Source organism: Pteropus alecto, unplaced genomic scaffold (genome assembly GCF_000325575.1).
Source record: "Pteropus alecto unplaced genomic scaffold, ASM32557v1 scaffold74, whole genome shotgun sequence".
Taxonomy (NCBI): Eukaryota; Metazoa; Chordata; class Mammalia; order Chiroptera; family Pteropodidae; genus Pteropus; species Pteropus alecto.
In genome coordinates, this window is record NW_006436291.1 from 6,632,501 (window position 1) to 6,655,183 (window position 22,683).

General features: G+C 45.3%; 1 protein-coding gene across 1 annotated transcript in view; it reads right to left on the reverse strand.

The window, feature by feature from the left end:
- Positions 1–22,683, reverse strand: part of DMBT1 (deleted in malignant brain tumors 1) — a gene marked incomplete at its 5' end in the record, with an annotated part of 131,721 nt that overhangs the window by 33,075 nt on the left and 75,963 nt on the right. The window contains 10 exon segments of the mRNA XM_025047551.1: positions 705–1,016; positions 1,733–1,747; positions 5,966–6,008; positions 7,118–7,470; positions 8,250–8,345; positions 13,556–13,701; positions 14,184–14,547; positions 16,580–16,900; positions 19,523–19,713; positions 21,770–21,917. Of these exon segments, the coding sequence (XP_024903319.1) occupies positions 705–1,016; positions 1,733–1,747; positions 5,966–6,008; positions 7,118–7,470; positions 8,250–8,345; positions 13,556–13,701; positions 14,184–14,547; positions 16,580–16,900; positions 19,523–19,713; positions 21,770–21,917 (1,989 nt within the window).

The following is a 22,683-nucleotide window of genomic DNA, read 5'->3' on the forward strand; positions in this document are numbered from 1 at the left end:
AATCGAACACATTCTATTCCAGGCAGTTGGGAAGAAGTATCCAAACCATCCATGTTGATTAAAGATCAGCGGCCCACGTCCCTGCCCGCTGGATGAGGGACACACTCTGCTTTTCACTAGGTGGCTCATCTAGCCGCTGGAAGTGCTAACATTGAAAACAAATTGAAAACATGGCATGTATCTACTTTTGGTCAGGTGCGGGGCTGAAGGAACTTCGGTTACAGAGCTGAGCTCAGCCTTCACACAGGGCCATGGAGGCCCTGACGGAGCGCGGCTGCGCGTGCTCTTGGACGTGCCTTTGTTGTCTTATCAATGCAGCGAGACTAACAGTCCCCACTTTACTGCAGACCGTGAAGACTGAACAAGAATAGGAATGCAGCACACCCTTTGGACACCAGCTACTACTCCTATTCAGGAGAGAGTTGGTTGTCACCGACACCATGGCATGCCTACCCAGCAGTGGGATGTCTGATGACACAAACTCTTTATTTAAAGACTATAACTTTTAAAGTGGGACCGTGACATTTTTCTGGACACAATTGAAGAGAAAGAAGACTAACTCTGAAACCAACTGACTTTAAAAAAAGGCTTGAAGCTCAGCGCTCTAGTCAGAGTAATTGCCTGCTGGCATTGACTTCTCCCTTCTCAGAGGCTGCTGGTGGGTGAGACTCTCCCTGAGATGTGCTGTGTCCCTCGGGACTCACCTAAGCAGATGGCACTGGCATCTTCATGGTGCCCGCAGTTGTGGGAGAACCATCCACTGTGCGTGCACTGCCACACCTCGGCTTCGTTCCCTGTACAGCGCACGTCATCCAGCATGATGTGGCCAGTACCTCCGTCAAAGTAGCTCCGAGCTGGGGCGGACAAGGCCTCGCCACAGCCGAGCTGCTGGCACACCACCCTGGCGTCCATCAGGTCCCAGTTGTCATCGCACACCGTGCCCCAGGTACCATTGTAGAAGACTTCCACCCGGCCCTCACACCTGTGGCTGCCGTTCACCAGTCTCAGGGACACACCTGGGGGACAGGAAAATAGAGGTCTCCGAACTGGGCTGTTGTCCCTAAACTCTAAGACCTTTTTCAGATAGAGAATGCCCAGAACTTGGGCACATTTTCCCACATTAGCTATTGGACTCTTGACAGGATGCCCCTCTGTCCTAATTTGCCTGGAATAGTCCTGGTTTATGACTGTCATAGATCAATTAATGACTGTTAATTACTTGAGAGTCTTGAAAACTCTCAAAAGTATCCCAATTAAAGGAGAAATTACATGGTTACCCCAAATATAATCCACTGAGAGCTCTGAGATGTCCACATATCCTGCTGTATAAATGTTCTGGGTGGTTCTTATACTGAATTCAGCTGGGAGCAGGTGGGCTGGTAGTTGCAGTTGGAGATGGTTTTGTTCCAGAAGGATTCGCCTACTGCACATTCCCTTCCTTTGAAGAAGAGGGAGGCTCTCATTTGCGTCCTCCATCCATAGCTAAAGCAAGATATGAGATGCAGCTACCTGTTTCTTTAGGCAGGATGTTTTAGTGAAAGATAAGGATGGTGAGTGGCAGAGCAGGGTGCTGAGTGGGCTGGGGGCTGTGAGTGTCCGAGTGGACGTCACTCAGGATGTCATGAATGAAGGTGGCCTCTACAGGTCAGATTTAGAAAAGCATATCCTCTCTTAAAGGGGAAGGACACAAATTAGATCTAAATTCTCTCCAAGTAGGTATGAGGATACTTACCAGTCTCCCTCCCATCTTGACGAAGGCCATTGTACAGAGCGTAAAACCCTGTGTTGGTGATCATGGCGTCACTTCTGAACACTACGGTCATGATGTTTGAAGAAGAGAGGAACGTGAGCTCTTCCCCAGCACAGAATCTGCCCATGGAGAGTGAGGCCACTTGCCGTCCATCAAACACTTCAATGAAGTCATAAGGACACCCATAGACATCTTCTAATCTGAAGAGGTAACACAGAGTTAATCTCGCCAAAGAAATCTGCAGAACTATCTTAAATAAAATCATTATTTGCATCGCTTTCCTGCCAGAAACTGTGATCATCCTTGCTACCTCCCTCCAACCCACACACCCCACTAGCAGGCCCGCCCCCTTAAACACTGCTTCAGTCTGCCCTCCTGTCCTCTATTGGGACTGGCCCAGGTCCGTCATCCCTTCATCCTATCTCGCTTAGTCTATTTCAGTCTATTTCAAGATTCCCAACTGGTACCTTGGTGTTCATTCACTCTCTTGCACCATCATTCTTTCTACCTTGAGTGTCTCCCGAATGGCACCTGACTCTATTCAAACTCTGCCACTCCCGGGGTGGTGGCAAGTGTCTACTAGGTTCTCATTGAGTAAAACTCTCACAAGACCCAGAGCAAAGAGAAACGAGGACAGCTGTAAAAGATCCGAGGGCCTGTTGACGAGGATTCTTCCCTTCAATATCCCAAACTGCCTGGTTCAAACCAAATGTTTTCGTGACATGTTTCAACTAACTTGGATGATCGGAGAAGCTGTCCCTGACCATTCCACCTAACGCTGTCATCTTTGCTGCTTTTACTCTATCCTATTACCTTATATGTATATGTTTGTTCTTCCTAGCACTTATCCACTTACCGCTAACTGAAATGGTCCATCGAGATACTGGTTTATTTGAGTACTATTTGTCTCCCCATCTAGAATGTAAATTCCATGAGGGTAGAGATCTTGTCTGTCTTGTTCAGCGCTGTATGCCCATGTCTAGACCAGGGCCTGCCCAGAGACTGGGCTCAATAAATATCCATTTAAAGAACATCAGTATTTATCAAACATGATAAAAACGTGAGATGTGCCCATTTGCATTTAAATAACAATAAGAAGGCCTTGATGCACATGAGTGCTCACTATATAACATATACGTAATGGCCACAACTACACTTGACCACAAACGACTGAATTTGAAAACCTGCTTATTGCACAGCACACCTGTTCCAATAAAGTAAGAGCCAAGTACCTCAAAATAACAAATTTCTAATATTTTAAGAAGAAGTGATAACATTTGTATGTAAGGTGAAAATAGTGTGGCAGTAATGGTGACGCTGCCACCTGAGAAACCATTTCATTAGAAAATAGGGCACACTTCACTTAGCAAGAATGAAATAGCATACTTTAAATATGGGTACAGTTTTTACAAATCGAGTGCAAAGCAAACCTCCACAGAGGTTTCATGTTCCTCATAAAGCAAGCTTCAGTGCAAATTAGGGTTTTTGTCTCAGCACTATTGACATTTGGGGTGGGATAATTCTTTGCTGTAGAGGCTGCCTTGTGAGTTGTGGGATACTCAGCAGCTTCCCTGGCCTCCACCCACCAGATGGCTGTGGCACCCCCACCTCCACGGCGATCATCAAAAACATCTCCACACCTAGCCAAATGTCCTGTTGAGATGCTATCATCTTTCCCAGTTGAGACTCACTGGAGCAACTAATAGCTAACTTTGTATCCTAAAAAGCAAAAAAGCAAATATCAATACATCTAGACTTAAAAACGTCAGAACCCCAAACTAGTGACTAAGCCCTGACTCTAGGCAGTGCATTAGACAGCTCCTTGGTTGGCATGCTCTGAAATTATGGTAGCATATTTACATCGGAATAATAACCTTGAGACACAGGGGGTGTGGGTCATTACAGCTGTTTTCCGGAAGTAATATAATGGTCCCAAAACATTAGCACCGTGAGTTTAATAGATTTGAAATATATGGTACCAAATCTTCTCACATTGCTTTCAACAAGTCAATGTGTGTGGAATAAATGAATGAATGAATGATAAATACATTTTGCTCTTGATACATCGAATCCATCCCTCACCTCACTGCCTACTCATTTTACATTTGAAGGCAGCGTTTTACCATTCAGAGCTTTGACTTCTGTGGCTGATGAGCACAGATGGAAAGCAGTGGCAGAGGTCTGGGACAGACGATGTGACAATGAGAGGGAGACAGAATGACCCAGATGTGACCCAGTGAGATGGAACCAGGGTTAAATATTATTAGGAAAAGTAATATTTTCATTAAATTCACTCCTGTATGTGTACGTGTATGTGAATATATATGCATATAAATACGCATAGAAATAGGGTGAATTCCTTTAAAAATGAATGATGGTTCGAGAAACAAATAGGACGTACAAGGCACGCGGGAGGAATGAATGAACTGAGGCTATCTGTAGAAGAAAAGTCTCAGTAGAGACATGATGGAAAAGGGGAAAGTAGATTTGTTTTGTGTAGCATCACAGGGAAGAACGAAGAAGAGAAGATGGGAATGAAGAGCAGGTCTGGGATTAGCCGGAGGAAAAAGCTGTGTCTGCAGATGGAGCTGGCGAGGATGAAGGGGTGAAGTTTTCGTGGTGGGTCCCCTCGGCTGAGGCTCAACGGCTTGGTGTCAGGGATGCTCGTGGAATGTTGTCTAATTGCGTGGAAAGCTGAGCTCAACGATTAAAACACTCTCCTAAACTCAGATGACCAGACAGACTTTCACCTGAAATGTAAAAGGACTGGTCATGTGGTACTATAGGCCGAATGCTTGTGTTCCCCCAGAATTCATAGGCTGAAACCTACCCCTCGATGTGATGGCGTTAGGGGACAGGGCCATTGGGAGGCGATTAGGTTAGGAGGGCAGGGCCTGCGTGAATGGGATCAGTGCCCTTGTGAAGAGACCCGAGGAAGCTCGCTTGCTCTTTCTTCCATGTGAGGGCAACCATCTCTGAGAAAATGGTCCCTTATGAGACACTGAATCTGCTAGTGTATTGATCTTGGACTTTCCAGCCTCTGGAACTCTGAGAAAGGAATTTCTGTTGTTTATTAAGCTGCCCGGTTTATGGCATTTTTGTCATAGCGGGCTAAATGGACTAAGACGCACAGAAAGGCTTCTTTTTTGAGGAAAGAATGGACTCAAATCTAATCCAGCATTTGAATAGAGAAAAGCAAAGCTGCTTACTTCAGGCTTGGTATCATTAACTCTATGTGGAACTTCTCAGCCAAGTGTACCACCCAGACACACTCCACGTTGGTGGGGTAGTTCGTAGGATACCAAGGACTGGAAAAGGAGCCCGAGAGACTTGAAATTACTCCTCCGCAAGAGTTACTTCCTCCTATAAAAACAGACAAGACCCACGGATGGCTTCTTCGGACATGCACCTTGCATTTTCTCAGGTGTAGAATTTAGAATTCCACCCGGCTTAACAGTGAATCATAAAATGGGAAAGGGTCATGCTGGTATAGATACAGTTGTGGCTTGGCTGATATGTGACTATACCCCTGGGAGGGGACGCAAAAGAGGAGGAAAGGTGTATGACAGGAGGCAGGACCCTAAAATTCATTGTCAGCGAGATGAGAAATGGGATCGGACATATAGGTAGCAGGTGTGGGGTGTCTGGGCCATACTTCAATAATGCTCTCCCCAGCTTCCTGCCTTGCAAGCTCAATCCACAGTCCTTCATGAGGGGTCCATCCCACCAATTCTTCCCCCGTGGAAGCCAGGACAGACAGACATCTATTCTGCTTTTATGAATTATCAAAGTGATTCCATCCTTTACAGGTGATACCGTCATTGAAAGAGAGTTACCTTGTGGTAGAGATGCCTGAGGAACAGAAGCTGCAAAATTCAAAACCGGAGGAAGTCAGGAAAGAGCTTAGCATCGTGAAATCATCCTATACTTATACAGATGAACGAACGCGCTACCGCTCTCAGGCAGAGGTGGAGAAATAACTCTCCACCTCCGCAACCCATGCCAAACAGGCAGCCACAAGGGCTGGTGACCTCCACTTGATGCCTTTGGGACCTGGATTGAAGTAAGAGGTCCCTACCAAGTGTCCTTTCAAATGCATCATGGTGGTGCCAACCCACAGAAGGGACAGCTGCTACCTTCATTGCCCAGCCCTAGAACACTGCAAGGTGCACCCCTGACCTCCACCTTCCCCACACCCAGGCCCCCACTGAGGGCAGAGTGTGGCAGCAGCCACGGGGAAGGTGTGGGGAGGAGGCTGCTTTTGGGGGTCAAGGGCACCAGTGAGCAAGGTAGTGGGCAGCTGGGAACCTGTCCTAGAGAGGCAGGTGGCTGCAGGAGGCAGTTCTACATGTGCTCCGATATAGCTGGAATCTTGAGGTTGGGAGGCCACTGTTACACACTGACTTTGAGTAGTTACCAGATGAAGATCCACCCCTTCTCCACTCCCATGGTGTTGGCTAAGCCAGGAGGCCCTCGGGGGAGCCCCGATAGGTTCACTTCTCACCACTCGTCCGCTCTTGACCCTCCAGGAGAGAGTCTGGCTTTTAGTGCATCTGTATTTTCCTGCGAGCTTTCATTTCCTAATCCATGTCCCTGAGAGGCAAACCTTTCCACCTCCTCTCCTCTCCCTATCAGTCTTCTTCTCAGCCACCGTGATGGAAACTTCCTTCTCCATCCCCCCTCCTGCCCTTCTTTGCTCTGACTCCAGACAGGAGAGGCTTGGATGCCATTTCATTTGGGAGATGTAGCTTTTAGCTCACTGTTAAAGCCACCAGTTCTCAACATTGGCCACACGCTGGAATCACACGGGAAGTTTTAAATAGAACTGATGACTGGTGTGACCTTAGCGGGTCTCATGTGACTGGTCTGGGGCACAGCCAAGGCTTCGAGAATTCTAAAAGCTCCTTGGGTGATTCTAGTGTCCAAGGGGCTGTCCACCGGTGTCTAGGTTAGGACAGAGATTAGACGTCTTATTCACTTTGCAGAGATATTGGAAATTCAGTGTCTAACCTACCTGGGGGTGTAGGAGTCACATCTGGAGACCAGTCCCCAGCATCTGCATGCATGAAAAAAGGTAAATTTAGGGAATCGAAGTTAAATTCTATGAAGACAAAGAAGTAGTTTTCTAGCGTGGGCAGGTCTCACGCAGGCAGGCTTCATGTCACACAGCAGTGCCAGACCTGGGCATGGTTGAAGAGGACGGAACCCTCCCATTGTGTGGCCCTGGTGTGTTGTGTTTTCAGAATGGAGTCAGCCTCTCAGCATTCTCTGTCAACCTGGCTGAGGGACATTCATCTGTCAGGCCACTGGCCTTCGTTTCCCTGGCCCTGCTCTGTGCACACCTTCCATCCGTCACTAAGAAGCCACTGGCTGAAAGATCCTGCCATGGGAGGAGAGGCTACCTGAACAGACGACACTGGCATCCTCATGGTGGCCACAATTGTGGTCTGACCAGCTGGAGCTAGGGCACTGGCCGAGGTGGTTCTCGCTTCCCAAGCACTGCAGGTTGTCCAGAAGGATATCTCCGGAGCCCGGGCCAAAACGGGCATTCCCAGGGGCGGCGATGGCCCGCCCGCACCCCAGCTGTCGGCACACGACCTTGGCTTCGTTCAGGTCCCACAGGTCGTCGCACACGGTGCCCCAGACCCCCCGGTGAAAGATCTCCAGGCGTCCTGAGCACCGTCCGGAACCGCCTACCAGCCGCAGCTCCGGTCCATCTTCTAAACAGAATGGGATTTTATTTTTGAGTTTGGGACATTTTAAGTAGGAAGGATTTTTTAGCATTCACATTTAGCAAATAAATGCAAGAGCAAAGCCTTAAGGTTGTCTTGATCCAGTAATAAGTTGGATTTAAGGGCTTAAGAGTGAGGTGGAGGAGGGGTTGAAACCTAGCTCTGTTGCTCCCTAGCTGTGTAACCTTTGACAAGTTACTCCATCAGTCTCGAAGCTGCTCGATCTTCTCACCAAGAGTGCCAAGTAGGCAATTGAAATAAGGCTGTTCATTTCCACAGGGAACGACAAGTTACTCCATCAGTCTTGCTAGATCTTCCCACCAAGAGATCTAGCTGCTAGATCTTCCCACCAAGAGTGCCACGTGGGCAATTGAAATAAGGCTGTTCATTTCCACAGGGAAAAGCTGTATTCTCTGAAGGGTCTTGTGCCCATGTACTGGACACGTGGGAACTGTCCAGAGTGCTGAAACTTAGAAGCCAAACTTTCCCGAAGAATCCACTTCCCTCCACCAGCTGCCCAACCTCATACCCTAGACTCACCCAGATGAGAAGCCTGGGGACTCTTTCAGCCATGGCCCTATGGGCTGTCATTTCAGAACCAAGTCCGAGTTGTACCCAGCAAGCATACTACCTGCCAATCACAGAGCCTCTGATGCTCAGGGAGGTCTTTCAAAATTTATCCCAGGCATCTGCTAATAGGGGAGTCCCTCGAATTAGAAAATGGGTCTCTCATTTAAACACCCAAACAACTACTTGAAGCTTCCTACCTGACTCTCCTTTGTCTTGTGGAATCACATCGAACAGAGCGTGAAAGCCAGTGTTGGTGGTCACAGAATCACTTTGAAACACCACTGTCATAATGTCTGAGGAGGAGAAAAACATCACAGCTACTGGGGCACAGAACTTCCCCATGGAGAGTGAGGGAATTCTGGGACCATCGAAGATTTCAACTGAGTCATAGGGGCATCCAAGGATATCTTCCAGTCTGGAGGAATCAGAGTGGAGGGTGAGCAGCAGGTTAGAACTTCCTTTAAGATCTTAAAGCTTAAAAAGTATGACAATCATAAGGTTAAACATTTGAATTATATTTTAAGTTGCACATTAATATATAAAATATCAATTAACTTTTTTCAGATGTCTTATTATCAGAAGTCTTATTTTCTTTGAGGAATGTGTGATATCTATGGGTACGACTTAGTAACAGAAATTTTGAAATCATAATTTTAGCCAATCACGACCTCCATGGAACATTGGGAAATGCTAATGTACACTGCAAATGAATTCTTAGCAGTCAGATTATCAGCATGTAATCGACATCACAGCCGGATTTTCCTATCTCTGTATTTCACATTTTCCATACCCAAATTCTAAGGGAGAAAAAATCATGATTTTAAAATAAAAAATGTCAACATGTTAAAGAGTATTTGCACTATGGTGATTCTTCACGAGGTATGTGTATGGGCGGTGATTTTGACAGGGTAGACAACTGATACCATGATAGACTTTGGAGATGTGGGTTCGATGTTTTCATTTCCTTGTAGGCTATCTGTATCCTTAGGGTTTTAGTCAACAAAGATAACATGTTTCTAGGATATTCTTTGGCATAGGGCATATCTCACTCCCTGGAGCAATGATTCTGTGCATGCTAAAGGTGGATTATCACCGCATTTCACAGTGTTGTGTTTGTGGCATTATGTGTGTCATAAACAAGGAGAAAAGCTTTGTGCACGCTTTAGTGGTGAAGAGCTGGGCTTTTGATGTCAGACAGACATGGAAGGTTAACCTTGGGCAAGTCAGTTAACCTCTCTGAGCCTCAGTTTCCTTATTTCTAATGGGGACAATTAGGGCTATAGTGATGCTGGGGTATGGCAGAGATTACAAAGTACATTATACAGAGCCTGGGCATGTGGCCAACACCAAAAACATGTCAGCTCTCATCTCATGTCATGGAGATAAAAATGGCAGTGACTTTGGAAAACTGATTCTCTTCATGTCAGAGATAAAGCAATGACTCCATGGTCTCCTTTTCCTTTGCGGCAACATTTAGAAGATGCGGGGCCCACGGCTGGAGTAGTTGGCTAATGCGTGTGTGTGTGAAAAGCTTCTTACTGTTTGTTTAAAATTTATAAAATGGAAAAAGAAAGTCTAAGAGAATAAATATTGGTACCTGGTGTACAACAAGGGCAAAGCTAGTAAGGAGAATTTTTGTGGTATTTTTTGAAAAAAAAAATTTAAAAACTATCAAAATAAGGTTAAGACAAATATGTTAATAAATCACTGATTTTTTTCAAGCTAGAAGTTACTCATTGGCTAGCACTCCAAAATTAACCCAAGCTTCAAATTAGAAAGAATTTTGTGTCTTTCTGGTTTCACCCCTAAGGGTTTCCCATCAAAAGAACTATCTTTATTACGATTTCACAAACCGATATTCTTATTCAGATAAAGTCTTCTCTGAGAAAGTTGTTTTCTTACTTCAAACTCGGAATCATGAGTTTTATGCGAAATCTTTTATCCACGTGGATCTCCCAAACACACTGGACATCTGTGGGGTAGTTGTCTGGGTACCGTGGACTGGAAAATGAGCCAGAGAGGCTAGAAATGACTCCTCCGCAAAACGTCTGTCCTCCTGAAATAACAGGAAAAATGATGTCAGGGTGTGTCCACGTGGCGTCACTGGTGTGATCCCAGCAAGGACCAGCTCCCGCCAGTGGCCTGAGGCAGTCAGTCGGACAGCAGTCTGCTAGGTGGGCACACACAAGGCTGTCTGGATAGATTTTAGCCTAAAGTCTCCTAGGAAGGAGAATCCGTTCAAATCTAATTCTGATGAGTCAAAAAGTGTTAGTGTGTGAGAGTTCCCTGCCTTTCCCACTCCCCCTACCGTCTGATAAAGAAAATACTATATTCGTCCTGTCTGTTTACTATTTCTTCCCTCTTTCTAAAGTGGGAGGACTTGTGCTTGCTGGGAGAGAGGCAGGGTAGATCTCATGAGAGGTTGAGAAAGAGAGACTCAGAGACAGAGGTGTAACAAGCCTGGAGAAGAGAAGGGTTCGAGGAGGTTTGGAAACTAAAGGCTCTAGAACCGCTTTGTGGTCTGATGAATTGGCGGCCCAGGGAAAGGGGACGTTGTGGACCGTTTGGGGAGATTACGGCTGGAATTTCCTCTTATGTACATTTTCATCACTTTTTCTGGGTGGACTGTTTCCTTTAACTCAAAATCTACCAAGACTGGAACTTGGTTTTAAAGTTCCTTTAGCCTTAGGAATCCAGGTTGGGTTTTTTTGTTTTGTTTTTCAGTTTTGTGGTTTTTGGGTTTTTGTTTTTGTTTTTGTTTTTTTTTTGGTATTTATAAGGGTTAAACAAGACAACGGTGAGATCTAATTCTTCCATATTAGTTGTCTTATTAATATAAACACATATACATTTATTAATATAAATAGATACATACACATGTGTGCATTTAAAGTAACAGGCCACACAAAAAAAGCAGAAAACTTAGAATCATCATTCTTTGAAAAAATTTGAAAATCCAGTGTGCTTTACTATCCTTGTTCCTAAATTATTAAGTTATTTAATTTTCTTTTTTCTATTCCCCACTGTAACCTTCCCAGAATCCCACAGATTCCTGGTTCTTCCTGCGATCGATGACAGGAAGCAGTAAAACACCCGCTTTCGACGTCATTGAAAGCTCTATCGTTAATTGCATTTGTAGGTTATAATAATTAGGGCCAGGTCAGACCGACTCTGAAACCCCTGGGACGTGGGCTCCCTAACACCTGCGTACATGGCAGGGGATGATGGGCTGGTGCCTGTTGTGAGTGCCCCCTACAGGACTGTACCCAGAGAGGGCAGGCTGAGTACAACCAGATGGACTGAGCCCTGGTCTCTTCAAGTCTCCTGTCCCCTTCCTGCCTACTCTGACTTGGGCAGATCCACACGCCCCCTTCCCGCCCGCTCCTTTGGTTAAAAATGTCAGTATTCATAGGCATTAGAAGGCCTAAGGCCATGTCCCTGGGCATGTCCCTGTAGGGAGGACTGAGGGGTTTCTCCAGCTGAGGTCCTGACTGCCCGGGCTCCTCACTGAAGGGGCTGTAACAGGACCGGCATGGGCGGAAGCAGCCCCTTGCTCACACTGTGACAGTTTCTTTGTCCCATGTCCTGGGAACACTGCCCAGCACCTACTATTTTGGCATCGAGTTACCATTTCAATTTAAGACAAGTGATTACCTGTTACATGATTCTGAGATGCTGTGGAAAGACCTAGAAGGAAAAAAAGAGAGATAATGATGATATCCAGAGGAAAAATACTTTGTCTCACCTACATGTTTGCAAAATGTAACGGGTTTCCTTTGAAATGTCAGTGTACTTAATGCAAACAGAAAAGTCTGAAGGTGCTGAGTGAATCTTCTCCACAATCCTGTGGCAGATTAAAGAAAACTACAAACTCTTGGTCATGTCTCCTGTCATGAGGTGGGGTCTAGGTCCCCTCCCTTGAAGACTTGGTGACTGCTTTGATGAATAGAATGTGATGGATGTGACATTGTGTCTTTAAAGACTGGCGGCTTCCACTTCCTGTCTCTGGGAACACTGGCTTCTCAGGGCTTCCTGAGCCACCTTGTAAGAGGTCTGAGTGCCCTGCAGGAGAGACCATTCAAAGAGGCTCTGAGACCCATGGAGAGGAAGGTGGCCCTGACCAAGCTCACCTGACCAAGGCGCCAGGCATGTGAGTGAAGCCGTCCTAGAGTCTCCAGACCAGCCACCAGGTGAACACCACCAAGTGACCGCTCAGTGCAGTGTGGAGCAGAAGAATCTCCCAGCTGAGCCCTCCCCAAATTCCTGACCCATGAAACCATGACATATAACCAGAAGGTTGTTGTTTTAAACCACTACGTTTCAGAGTAGCAGTAGATAACCAGGAGGGTTCCTCTCACTCACATGGTCTTCTTCATTCCCCTGTCCTCCACATAACTTTCAGCTTAGCTGAGTTACATAAAATGAGAATACAGGTGAATGTTCATTTGAATGCCCACTGCCATTGACCCTAACCATGACCTTTATCTTTAGACAGCCCTACCCCTCTCATTCATGATCCCAATTCATGAAGCTGCCTGGCCCCCAGGGACACCCAGAACACATCAAGGTTTTCTCCAGGCAAGTGCCCAAGAGAGATGCTTTAGCCAATAACTTGTGACCTGCGTGTATTCTTCGAGGCTCTGTGGGGGCAGCCAGGTGCTTTAAAAGAGCAAGAGATGGGGCTTTAAAAATTCCAGCTTGCCACTTTCTAATCGAGTTATCTTGGGCCAGCTTCTTCATCTCCCTCATCCTCAGATGTGAGGATTAAACAAACTTATGCTGAAACCCTAGCATCGTGCCTGCTGCCTGCAGATGCTCAGAAGTGTGCGCTACAACGAAACGAAATGCCTTTGCATTCACCTTCGGCATCATTCCAGATTTTACGTCACACGTATTGGTCTGATTTTTCTATTCTTTGGTTTGTATTACAGATGAATATTATTCGATCATTAAGTTATAAAATCTTTGAAAACAGGCAAAAGTCCTAAGATCCTCGAGAGTGTGTACTTAGAGGTCAGATTGATCAGTGTCAAAACATGGCTCCACCATAAACTTGCCAAGCAATCTCAGGAAAGTTACTTCACCTTTCTGCATCTCGAATTTCTCTTCTGTAAAATATAATATAAAATGCCTTTTCGTAGGATTGTCCTGAGGATTACCAATAATCTGAGCAAAATTTTCTCCCATCTCCACACTAGTTTCCCTGGTCTTTGTGTAGTCAAGGGCCAATGAACAGGTGTGGTACATAAGATTGGTGGTCAAAAGCAACAACAGCTTGGGTTCGAACCCACTGGCTGGTCCTGGGTACATTACTGACTTTCTATGTCTCAATTTACCTACCTGGAAAAGGGGAATAATCCAAGTACTTATCTCAAAGGTTATTGTGGGATTTAATATTATTAAATTCCCAGAAGAGGGTTGGGGTTTCAGCATTTATAGGTCTTTGATGTTATTATTATTATTTTTATAAAGTTGCTTAGACTAGAAAAAAAAGGGAACATACCTGGAGGTGTGGGAGGAGGCAGGTCTTCAGCATCTGGATGAATAAGGAAAGGCAATAGGTTACTTTCTTTAGTGAATTCAAAGCGTGGAGGAGGCGGGGTGACAGGGGCGTGGTTGGGGGGTGAAGGGGAGAGGATCATGGTCTTTCTGGGCATGGAACCAGGGCACCAAAACTGCCCCCTGGGCAATGCCAGCTTTCCTGTTGCGGGTCCCTTGGCTTCGGGAGGGGGTGAACAGCAGCTGGGTTGATTCTGCCTCATGGCAGCCAGGACTGGATTACCTGCAGCCCCTCTAATGCAGAATAACCTAGAATACTTGTTAAAATGCAAATTCCAGAGCCTCTTTCCAAACCGAGGTAGCTGTAACCTCTGGGGGCAGGTACTGGGGTCTGCAGTACAATGTCCTGGGTGGGGCCAGTGCACATGGACATTCACGACCTCCCGCGCACAACCTGGAGCTGCCCATGGCAGGACGTGTGTCTGAGCCCAGGGCCAGGCACAGAGTAGAAGCTCGAGGATTGTTCGATGAAAAAATGAACATGTGGATAGATGGATAGATGGATGGATGGAAATTCCATCTGGGACGCATAGTTTCAAAATGCCTTCATCCATAACATCTGAAATTATTGCCTGGGAGGGGAGAGGTTACCTGAGCAGATGACACTGGCATCCTCGTGGTGGCCACAGTTGTGCTCCGCCCAGCCTGAGTGGGCGCACTGGCCCAGGTAGCTCTCCACCCCGGCGCACTGTAGGTTGTCAAGGAGGATTTCTCCAGAGCCCGGGCCAAAGTGGGCCTTTCCAAGGGCGGACACGGCCCGGCCACACCCCAGCTGTCGGCACACAACCTCGGCTTCGTTCAGGTCCCACAGGTCGTCACACACGGTGCCCCACGTGCCCTGGTGGAGGACCTCCACGCGTCCTGAGCACCGACCGGAGCCGCCCACCAGCCTCAGCTCTGGCCAGTCTCCTGTAGACGGAGATGGAGTGTGAGTCCCTAAAAGACCCACCTGGTGTCCGCCAGCACCAGGCCTCAGAGACCAGCCGAACTACGGGTTTGGGGAGGTACATGATCTGGTCTGTAGCCTTGGAGCTTGTCCCTCATGGTTCTCCTGTATTTCTTCAGCCAGTCTAATTTTATTTCAACAGTATTGATTGATTGCCTTTCCTCTTAAGTACTGATGATACAGCAATAAACCACAGAGCTATGGTTCTGTCCTCGTGGAGCCTACAGTCTACTTATGAGCCAACTGTATACACTAGCACAACGCACCATTCCCATCGTGATAAATGCAGAAAAGAGCAAGAACGAGACGCTCTAAAGAGACTAATGCGGGGTGTTGGGGGCTGTGCAGACTCCACTTAAAACAGTGAGAAGGAGCTGGTCGGGCGAGGAGTTGGGGAAAGGCCTTTGAGCCAGAGGAAAAGCACGTGCAAAGACCCTGATGCCATTTCACTCCTGCATGCATCTCTAACACACATGCAGCCATGATCACACGCAAAAAAATCAAGAGCGAGAATCAAATGAGACTTTTAAATGACATCTCAATGGTGTGAAAATCTCTGTGGTTTACAGAGGGTAGACTGAGAGCTGGAAGAAGAAACAGCCTCCAAAAAAATAAAAACAGTTGCTATTTAAGTCCCATGAAAAAAAAAGTGTGACCTACCTGGACTATTAATAAGTGACTCTGCGGCATCTGTTTATATAGAGAATAAATAGGTCAGTATTTTTCAGGAATTCTGACTTTTCGTAACTGAGGACAAAAATTTTAATTACATCCTTATAAATGTTTATTGATCTGATATAGGAAAAGTCCCTTTAAATAACATAGTACTAGGAGAACCAGATTAATCCATGGACCTAAAAGAAAGCTATTCGCATGTTGGTTTGCTATGGCATTATGAGAAAAAGGCCAGACGTGATGGGCACGCTTGGGATGATAAGACTTAAACTACTGATTTTGTAGCAGCTGAGTTTCGCTTCAGGAAGTTTTGGGGGTACCTCAGATTCAGTCATTCTCTAGAAGGTTGAACCTTGAGAATAACATGTGGCCTGAGAGGCTACTGTAACTAGTTTAGATGTGCCACACATAAGACACCACAAAACAAACAGGTGGACAAATGAATGCACAACAAGACAATAGTTATAAATAGGTGCCTCGAATGAAAAGCCACAGGTAGCAGATGCTGACATACAATTGAGCTGCTTCTCACATGGGCAGCTCTAGGTGACACGTGCCCCTTCACATGACAGTGACTGAGTCTTTCAAATAACAGCAGGCATTATGACTATTAGTGTACCAAAATACATCTCATTATCAAAAAGGGTTATTAATAGACTTTCCAGAAGTGACTAAGTTAGTCTAGCTAATTGTTCGCACATAAGTCCAAAGTATTTTAAAAAATTGTCACAAAGCAATTAAAATTCGCTATTTTAGTTCACTGATTTCCTTGGTGTTGTGATTGAGGAAAATGGTAGTAAAAATGGCCAAGTCTGCAGCCTCTGGTCAGGGACTATGCAAGTACTTTACAGAAGATAGCTTGAATGCGTCAGCACTCCCGCAAGGAAGCAATTAGTCTCCTAACTTTACAAACGAAACGGAGGCTCTGAGACTTTAAGCATTGCCCAGTGCAGTCTGAGCATTAGCACCAGTGCTGAGATCCAGACTTGGGTCTTTCTAGCTCTGAATTCTTTCTTAAACTTACCACATTGGCTGCCTCTTTGAATGAAAGATCTTTCGATAAGCTCCTTAAAAATTCCCATAATTCAACATGTTCTTTGCCCACATCTGTATTCAGTAAAGCACACATACCTTTGGTAATTCTTACCACCAAATTAGAAAATTAGGTTTTATCCTTAAAGACTAACAGTTTAAATGTTATATATTTAACCAAGTTAGAAGAGATAAAGCAAAAATCAAATGCTTCATGTTTGAGGACCCTGTCTTGCCCCTGGCTGACTCTGAATTCTAGCAGGGTAATCTTGAAGCATTTGGGGACTGGCAGTGATCATCTGAAAAAGGAGAGACTACCTGAGCAGGTGACACCAGCATCCTCGTGGTGGCCGCAATTGTGCTCCGCCCAGCCTGAGTGGGCGCACTGGCCCAGGTAGCGCTCCACCCCGGCGCACTGCAGGTTGTCAAGGAGGATTTCTCCAGAGCCCGGGCCAAAGTGGGCCTTCCCAAGGGCGGACACGGCCCGGCCACACCCCAGCTGTCGGCACACGACCTCGGCTTCGTTCAGGTCCCACAGGTCGTCACACACGGTGCCCCATGTGCCCTGGTGGAGGACCTCCACGCGTCCTGAGCACCGGCCGGAGCCGCCCACCAGCCTCAGCTCTGGCCAGTCCCCTGCAGATAGAGACCTGGTGACCACTGCCCTCTGGGGACATTGCATATTTCCCATGAGCTGGTTGAGCTCCCCACCCCCGCACTACTATTATGGATGGAGAAGTGGTTAATCTCATTAAATCATTAGGATTGTCAAAACAACATTTAACTTAAAACTCCCATTATTTGAGCAGCTACTGGGCCAGAGGGATGTGCCGACCTGTTTTGGCTAAATGCAGAAAAACATTACAAGTAATTTGCATGGTGATTTGTGATTTTTGTGAAGTGTGTGTGTGTATGTGCGCGCGCGCGCGCGCGTGTGTGTGTGTGTGCCTTCACCTTTATAATAACTCGAGAAGTTGAGCAGATGAGTACTGATATGCTGAGTTTATCTGGGTAGCAACTGACAGTTGGAGAAGCAAAGTGATTCACCCCAAATCCCACATCTGGGAAGCAGCGGATCTGAACTCAGGTCTCCTGATTCCAAAGTTTACTGTTTTTCTTTTTCCCTCTGCTATTCTGTCTCGTTGTCTCTGGAATGGCTCTGACATTCTGCTCACCTTTTTAAAAGTCTATTAGTGATGCAGATGTGAGGTTAGCTAGGATAGGGACTGGCCATATCAAGGAAAGATAGAACCCCACCAGAAGGCACCTACATAGGGTTTGATGATTCTGAAAGGCTCTGGGAAAAAAAAATCGATTTTGCTCACCCGGGGATGCTAGAGCCGAGAGTTCTCAATAGTTTTAAATGGCCCCAAAAAGTCTGGATAGAGTCATCTGGCCCATTTACAAATAGATGAATCACTTGCAGTTGGTCCAGTGTCTGCCCATGAGGCAGGTACAGATGCAGATACCAAGAGGAAAGGACACTTGGTAATGAATGGGTGCCGTCCGGGGCTTACCTGGTCTTGCTGTTACCATCTTGGGCGTTGCTGTCGGGATTGCTATGGATACAAGAAAACGATCTTAGGTAAAAAGGGAAAACTTGAACAAATTAAAATTCTGAGATAATTCTCCATTAAATGCCAAGATTCTGACGAATTCATTCTCCCTAACATCTTTATAAGAAGTGACCTCCGAAATCAAACTCTCTTTACATGGGAGTCTTCATATTTCTCAGGTGTATGGGATCTAACAGAAATAATATTCTCTTTTTCTGCCTCGTCACTGAAAATAAGACAATTAGATTGTGCCCTTCTATGATAAAAAGCATTCACAATCAGTGTCCTTCTGGAGAGAACAGCCATTTCTTTTGCATGCTTCTATCTCTTTTTGTTGTCGTCGTCAACTTTCTCTAAAGTTGGAGTTTCTGATTAGGTGTGTTTCATCGGTTTTGATAAAAACAAGGAATTAGAGAATAAAATTGACAATTACCGATAAGCAGGGATCCAAGTGTTGACACGTGTAACTCGGTTCTACTGTGAATGGGCATCATACTTGTGCAAGAGTGTGTGGACAGAATATCTCAGCCACAGGAGATTTATACGGGCAATTAGGAAGGGTCCATGAAAGAGATCAAGCTATGACAGTAAAAGCACCAGGAGTGGGGACAGGGGAAGAAACACAAACAGGGAATGAAGGTTAAGTAACAACAGTAAGTGTGACTCACTGGTTAGACGTGGCGTCTGTGACATTGGCTCTGTAAATACAAAGAAACCATCGTCAACAACTGTTCGGTGTCAATTACAGTGACTTTCCCTGACCCGCTTTGTGACATAGAGCATCTCCACCGTTTTATGGCACGTCCCCACACTTGCTCAGTGAGTTACCCTGGTGCTTGCTAAAAAGTACAGAAAACTGTTCTGAACAGCATCTTAGCCAAGGTGGATGCTAGAACTTTCCATGAGCTCAGCCTCTTTTCTCTTAGTGATAAGTGGTGCAGGACCCATCCCTGGGTGACCTTGGGACACTTATCAAAACTTTTAAGCCTCAGTCTCCTCATCTGTAAAGGGGGAAAACCATAGGTTTGTGTGAGAATTAAAGGAGATAGCACATATAAAGTGCTTAAAATGTTGCCTGACATAAAACAGGCATTCCACGAAGGTAAGCTGTTACTGTGATCACTGCTGTTGCCATGACCTGACCTTGAATGCACTGTGCTTCATCCGAAATCCTTGGCTTAGCTTCTGTCTGCCTTCTCGCCCCGCAGCTTCTACACCCCATCTCTGTGCTCACACGGCCCTCGCCGGCTGTGCCCTATTTCTCTACTCACAGCCTAACTAGGTTTAAAGACAAATCTAAGGTTGTTTCCCATATTTCCTTAAAACTTTTTTTGTAGCTTACATTGGTCTCTCTCTTTCCTAATGCCTTTTGTTGACGTGCAGGCACACATTAATTTAGTATGTTTCGTTCGTTTGCCTTAATTTACTATATTTCATTTGTCCTCTTATGTTTGCATTGACTTCCTCTATTTCGTGCATGAGCCTCTTCGGCTGGTACCACACCCGTCTAGTACTAGGTGGTAATCCACACAACGAACTCAGGAGGTGAGGTTCTCTTACTATCCTTATTGTATGGAGAAGGGATTGAGGCCCAGAAAGGTCAAGTGTCTCGCCCAAGGTCCCAGAGCAGCAATGGGACTATAGCTGTTTCTCAGGCAGATTAGTTCAGTGTCAGGCTCTTGCTCTTAAGCACCATCCTTACCTTTGGCTGCGGAATAATAATAAGCGATGAAGTTTTTCCCGGTGTTGTTGAAGCTTCGGAAGTACTTGACGGTCATCGAGCTGGAGGAGGACTCGTAGATGAGGTAGGAACCAGAGCAGGTCTTCCCCAGGGACTTTGCCAAGGATGGAGGGCCATCCAGAATTTCAAAATATTCATTGGTGCAGTTCAGGCTGGGGAAGGAGACACTGATGGGTGCCTCTCCTCACCAGCAGACCTTAGACGTATGCTGTGAGGCAGACCCTTTATTTTATTACTGTAAAGAGGCTGTGGACAGATTAAAAGCTTGTCAGTCATTCAAATGAGTGTGGATTCCTTTTATTTTACCTTTTCTCCCTAAGAGTCATTGTCTTGAGGGAATGGGATTTTAACTGGAAGAGGAAAGGGGAGGCTGAGGTATTAGGTGCACCCCTGCTGAGGCCTGAAACCGCAGGGTACCTCGAAGCCTAGGGCCAAGGGCAGCACCAGGCAAACCAAGGCGATTGATCTTCTGGGTGGAAGTTGGCAGAGGCTGCTCGGGCTGCCAGTAGAACATGGCTCCAGGTTCCAAACAGCCCATTTATAAGCTTTTGACAGCCAACCTGCCTAGAAGGAAGTGCGATGTCAATTCTACCCAGCTTGCTTTGTGGAAGTCATGATTTTGTTAGTATATGCACTGCCGAAGTGAGCACGTCATCTGATTTTGTTGGTTGATGTTCTCCATTGCGAAGCTCTGTCTACTTGTGCTAGCATCAGAAAACCATTTCCAGACCTCGTCCCAATGAACCATCCATTTCAAGTCATATTTTGATTAAGCAAAGTTTGAGAGTAATAAATAAAGTTGTTCCTGAGGGTTGATTTCTGTAAGACAGTCATCCATGAAGGATGCCAACTTTCACAATCTATGACATTAAAACCTAGAATTTCTTGATTTACTAGGTCTAGGGTTTTCTGGAACCTACATCTTTAACCAGCAGACTGAAATACATACACACTCTATCTCAATCTCAATCTCTCTCTTTCTCTAAAGACACACACACACACACACACACACACACACACACACACATCTATCTATGCAAAGCATCTAAAGTGAACTTGATTTTAATAAAACATTCATGGAAGCACACAAAAGTCAATCATATTTCAAGGTCCCAGAATAGCAATGGGACTAACTGGAAACCAAAAATTAAGAGCACAGCATCATTTATAATCACACCAACCAAAAAGAAACACCTACATATTAATTTAACAAAACATGTACAAGATTTGTATGCTAAAAATTACAAACAGCTATTACAAAAACTACTTTCGAATGCTAGCTAGGAGATGGGGAAACGGGATCGCTCAAACATTGCTGTTGGGAATGTAAACCAGTAGTCACTTTGGAAAACAGCTTGGCACAGTCTTAAAAAGCTCAACAAGAATTTACCATACAACCTGGCAATTTCATTCTTGATTATTAACCCAGAGAAATGAAAACTTCGGTTTCACACAGAAACCTGTATATGAATGTTCATTAAAGATTTGCTTATAATAGAAAAGACTGGAAACAACTCAAATGTCCTTCGCTGGGGACATGATTAAACAAACTCTGGCACCCATACGATGAAATACTACTCAGCAATAGAAAGGAACAAACTGTTGGTACATAACAGCCTAGATGAACCTCGACGGCATTATGCTGAGTGAAAAAAAGTCAATCTTAAAAGGATACGGACTCTATGATCCCATAGATACAACACTCTCAAAATGGCAAAATTGTAGAGATGGAGAACAGATTACTGACTGCCAGGGGACAGGGAGGGGAGTGGTTTGTGAATATAAAGAGCGAAGAGGTAGTTCCTTTAGGGTAGTGGAATAGTTCTGTTTCTAGATTGTAGTGATGGTTACATGAATCTGTACATAAGATAAAATTGCACAGAACTGCACACACACACACACACGCATACACACATATGGTGAAAAATGAATAAGGTCTGTAGCCTAGCTAATGGTATTGTACTAATGTCAGGTTTGTACTTTTGATATTGTGCTACCGTTATATTAAGATGCCACCAATGAGGGAAGCCAGGTGAAGGGTACCTGGGTCTCTGTGTATTATTTTTGTAACTTTTTGTATGTCTATAATTATTTCAGAGTAAACACTTAAAGACATGAAGGACTCTTTTAGTTATGAGAATTGACCACGGAAATAAATGCTCGGAATTTTAAACTACCGTGTACTTACGTAACATACTTACGACTTACTCAAGATACGGAAATGCCAGCAGCACATGATTGGATGCGTTCGCCCTGATTTCCCACACGCAGGTGATGTTATCATGCCTCGCGCTCTGCGGGGGTTTCCGAATCGCTCCAGATGTGTTGATGATGATGCCGCCACAGTGAGATTTTTCTAAAAGCAGAAAGATCGTTCAGAATTTTCATTTCTTCCATTGGTTCAGTTCACTAATTTTGTAATTCACACATTTTTTTTTTCATTTTTTCCCCCAAAAGGGTTCATTGGTTGTTCCTTTGAGAGTATGTCTTAGGATGTATCAGAGGTATAAACTAGTCTAAAAACTCTTACAAACATAGGACATTAGGTCACGAAAGTGTCTGAATTTTTAAAGCATCTCTCACTTCTTTCGAGGATTCTACACTTGACATCAGCTTGCTGGGCAGAGCAGTTAGCCAGCATTAACCAGAATCTTTCTCTCTGGTTACTTCTTAGTGGTGGGTTTTGTAGCTTTGATTTTTGTCAAGTTACCAGTAGGAATGAGTAAACAGCTTCATTTTCCCAATTAAGGCTGCGCCTACATGGAGCGTCTATATACGTTAAGACGACAATGTTCCACCTTCTCTCCATTGTCATTTATTAAAATTACAGTATTAAAAATCCTCTACTAAGTCCAAAGAAGTTGCCCTGAGTCATTCACTGCCTCCAACACTGGTATCGTTCTGTGTCTGCCTGTCTGTCCACCTATCCGTTTGCTTCTCCATCTGATTGTCTGTCTATCCATCTGTCCAACATTCAGTCCAAAATTAAAGGGGACACTGTGGCAAGGGCTTTCTCCATCCGGTTATCTGGCTGTGTAAGAATTGGACCTACACTCTCTTGTCTCTGGTCATCTTGCTGTCGCTCTTCCCTACAAGGACCAACTAGGCTTTCCAGGCATCAG